This window comes from Tupaia chinensis, unplaced genomic scaffold, assembly GCF_000334495.1.
Source record: "Tupaia chinensis unplaced genomic scaffold, TupChi_1.0 Scaffold000049_1, whole genome shotgun sequence".
NCBI classification, from domain to species: domain Eukaryota; kingdom Metazoa; phylum Chordata; class Mammalia; order Scandentia; family Tupaiidae; genus Tupaia; species Tupaia belangeri.
The window spans coordinates 1,778,462-1,781,430 of NW_006159507.1; the positions used below are offsets into that span (position 1 = coordinate 1,778,462).

Sequence of the window (2,969 nt, forward strand, 5' to 3'; positions counted from 1 at the left end):
GGCCGGCGGGGGTGGCACACGCCTCCTCCGACGTCCACGCCGGGGCGGCTCACCTCTCGCGGGACAAAGCCCAGCAACGCCGCTCCACAGCCCCCAACTCCCAGCCCCGCGACTCGGCATCCACCTGCGCCGTCAGTCGGCCCTGTCCTCACACTCCTCCAAGCGGCCTTCGCCTCGACTCTGGCCCAGGCCTCGTCCGCCAGGTACCCCCACGCAGCCTTCGCCCGGCTCCCTCAAACCCCTCCTCAGGGACCAGCACCCCTCCACGTACCTAGAGAAGAGTCTTGTAGCTCGCTGTAGTTGGGCTTCCGGCGGGGGCCGGAGGACTTCCTGACGAGGAAAGAGCGCGGCATGGTGACCGAACCAGCCGGGGTCGCGGGGTCGCGCGGGGGTCGCAGGGCGTTCCACCTAGGAGGCCGCGCGGAGAGGCTGTGAGTGAAGACACGCCGCCACCTCCTTAAATACTCCGGCCGCTGGCGGGGCGGGACCAGTGGGCCACGCCCCTTTGTCACCTCCGCACCAATCGGAGATGCACTTCAGTCAAAGGCCACGCCCCGAGCAGGTGCTCCGGGGGCTGGCTGGGCTCGCGCCGCGTGGCGCTGGGAGCCCCGGCGGGGGTTCCTCCGAGGCCCGGCCTGGGAGCAGCACGAATGGCCCCCGCGGCGGGCTGTAGGGGGCGGGACGCCGGGCTCAGGGAGCCCCCCGCGAAACTGAACGCCAGCAGGACGCCGCGTGCTCGCCCCCTCAATGCCCGGTGGTCGGAGCGCCTCTGGCGCCCCCTGGCGCTGCGCGCGGGCGATCTGGACACCTGATCTTCCGAAACCCGCCCTGGCCTCGGGCTTGGGGAGGGGGCGGAAATTTGCTCGTCCGGACTGGCGCCTCGCTAAGAGCGTGGCATTGACCCCGGCAATACACATTGCTGGGGAGGATGCGAGGAAATAGGCACACTCACGTGGCTGCTGGCAGTATGAAGTGCCAGGCTTTTTGCAAAGCAATCGCATCGTTCGGCTAAATGTACTGGTTCCTTCACTTGGCAGACGTTTACCAAGTGCCCACTACGTGCCACTACGTGTTCCTGGAGCTGGGATCCAGCCCTGAACCTCATACTCAGGGTCTCTACCGAAGGGCAGCTTTCCGTCCGGTGGGGGAGACAGACGAAGTAAACAGACGATTATAATGCAAAGGGAAGTGTGCTTTGATGGAGGGTGGGGAGAGACAGGACGCGGTGACAGTCAAGAGCCAGTCACCTGACAGGGGGTCAGGGGCGACTTCCCAGAGGAAGTGAAGAAATATCAAGGGGAAAGGCCCGGCGACTTACGAATCAGTAACTACTTTCAGAGCCATTGGAAGCAGCTTCCAGGGGTGGGGGTGGGGTGGGCCGGCGGGAGGGGTCAGAGTTGCTGGGCCTCCAGGCCTAGGAGGAATTTGGACTTTGCCTTCAGGGCACTGGGGAGCCATGGAAGGATTTTCAGCTGAGACACTGGTTTAGCATTTGGTTGAGAAAGAACACTGGGCAGGTGGGCGAGCAGTAGTCAAGGGCAGGCCGGGGTGGCTCAGCTCCCCTCTCTGAGGATCGTCTATTCCCTGTCTGAATAGATGGGTCTCAAGTGTGCTGGACCCTGAACCAGCTCCCCTGTGAGGCATGCCAGGCCAGGGTGTGAGCACAGAAATTAATCCCACAGGCCCTGCCATACTCGTTCCCACCTGTGAAGGAGAACTAGGCGTCCCCCCACTTATCAACAAGATTGGGAGCACAGACTGGTCGGTCCTGCTCTCTAGGGGACAGGGACAGCAGCTGCAAACTGAGTGGCGGTGGACGTGGACACTGGCAACAGGCAGACATTGGCAGAATACGCCTGCTCCCGTGGCGATTCCGTTCCAGTCACGGTTTTCCACACAAACCAGCACCCTCCCTATGCTCCTGTCTCACTCCAAAAAAAGCCAAAGTCCTCACCATGGCCTACTCCACCCTGCCCATCTGACCCCTGCTGACCTGGTCTTGATTCTCTCTCCCTCCCCTCTGCACATTAACCTGCCCCCCACCTTCTGTCTGACCCTCCAACACCCCAGCCCTTTCCCACCACACGACCTTGGCACCTGCCACTCCTCCTCCTTTTTCCCTCAGTCACCCCCTAGATCTTCACCTAACTGGCTGCTTTTCATTCTTTCTTTCAGCAACAAGTTCACCAACTGCTCAGCCTCATTAGTAAAGAGGGAGATGCAAATGAAAACCACAGTGAGACACCATTTCACACCCACCAAGGAAAAAAGTAAAAATTTGGTCAATATCAAGTGTTGATGAGGATGTGAGAGTGTCAATGGGCATAGCCTCTGTGAGGGAGTCTGGCATTGGCTGGTAACAGGTGACTCAGCTGCCCCAGGCCAAGGGCATCCCCAGGGGGTCCCAGCCCTGGCTGCAGGTTAGATACCCTTTGGAAACAGTTCAAAACTCTTAAGTCTGGGCTCCACCCCCACCTGCACACATCCTGATTTAATTAGTCTGGGGTGGGGCCTCTGGCATGGGCATTTTTCAAAACTCCCCTGGTGGGGTCAGCAGTTGGTGTAATGGCTATGTCGCTGGACTCTCATGTAGTCCAGCAGTTGGTGTAATGGCTATGTCGCTGGACTCTCATGTAGTCAACTGCAGTTCGAGTCCCAGATCAGTGGCTTAAACTCAAGCTGGGCGCATGTGTGTGCATGCCTAAAATCCTGAGAGGAGAAGGGATTGCAGTGTGGCCATCCCCCTGGGGGTGATTTCTCATTTTCTGTCTCTCTGTCTCCCTCTGTCTTTCTGGTGAGCGCACACGCCCTATAGCAAAAACCTCTCAAAAACAAAACAAGGGAACCAGCAGTTAGCGTAATGGCTATGTCGCTGGACTCCCACGTAGTCGACCGCGGTTCGCGTCCCGGACCCGGTGGCTTAAAAAACTCACGCTGGGCGCGTGTGCGTGCGTGCCCAAGATCCCGAG

General features: G+C 59.8%; 1 protein-coding gene across 4 annotated transcripts in view; it reads right to left on the reverse strand.

Annotated features, from left to right (window-relative positions):
* The window catches only part of SNAI1 (snail family transcriptional repressor 1), a 6,011-nt gene extending 5,611 nt beyond the window's left edge, over nt 1-400 (reverse strand). For all 4 annotated transcript variants that reach the window (XR_003550786.1, XR_003550787.1, XM_006141274.3 and 1 more), the window contains exon 1: nt 272-400. Coding sequence is in view for 2 of the 4 variants with exons in the window: in XM_006141274.3 (XP_006141336.1) it covers nt 272-353 (82 nt within the window). In the remaining 2 variants the exon portion in view is untranslated. The remainder of the gene's footprint in view (nt 1-271) is intronic.
* Nucleotides 401-2,969: the final 2,569 nt, after the last annotated feature.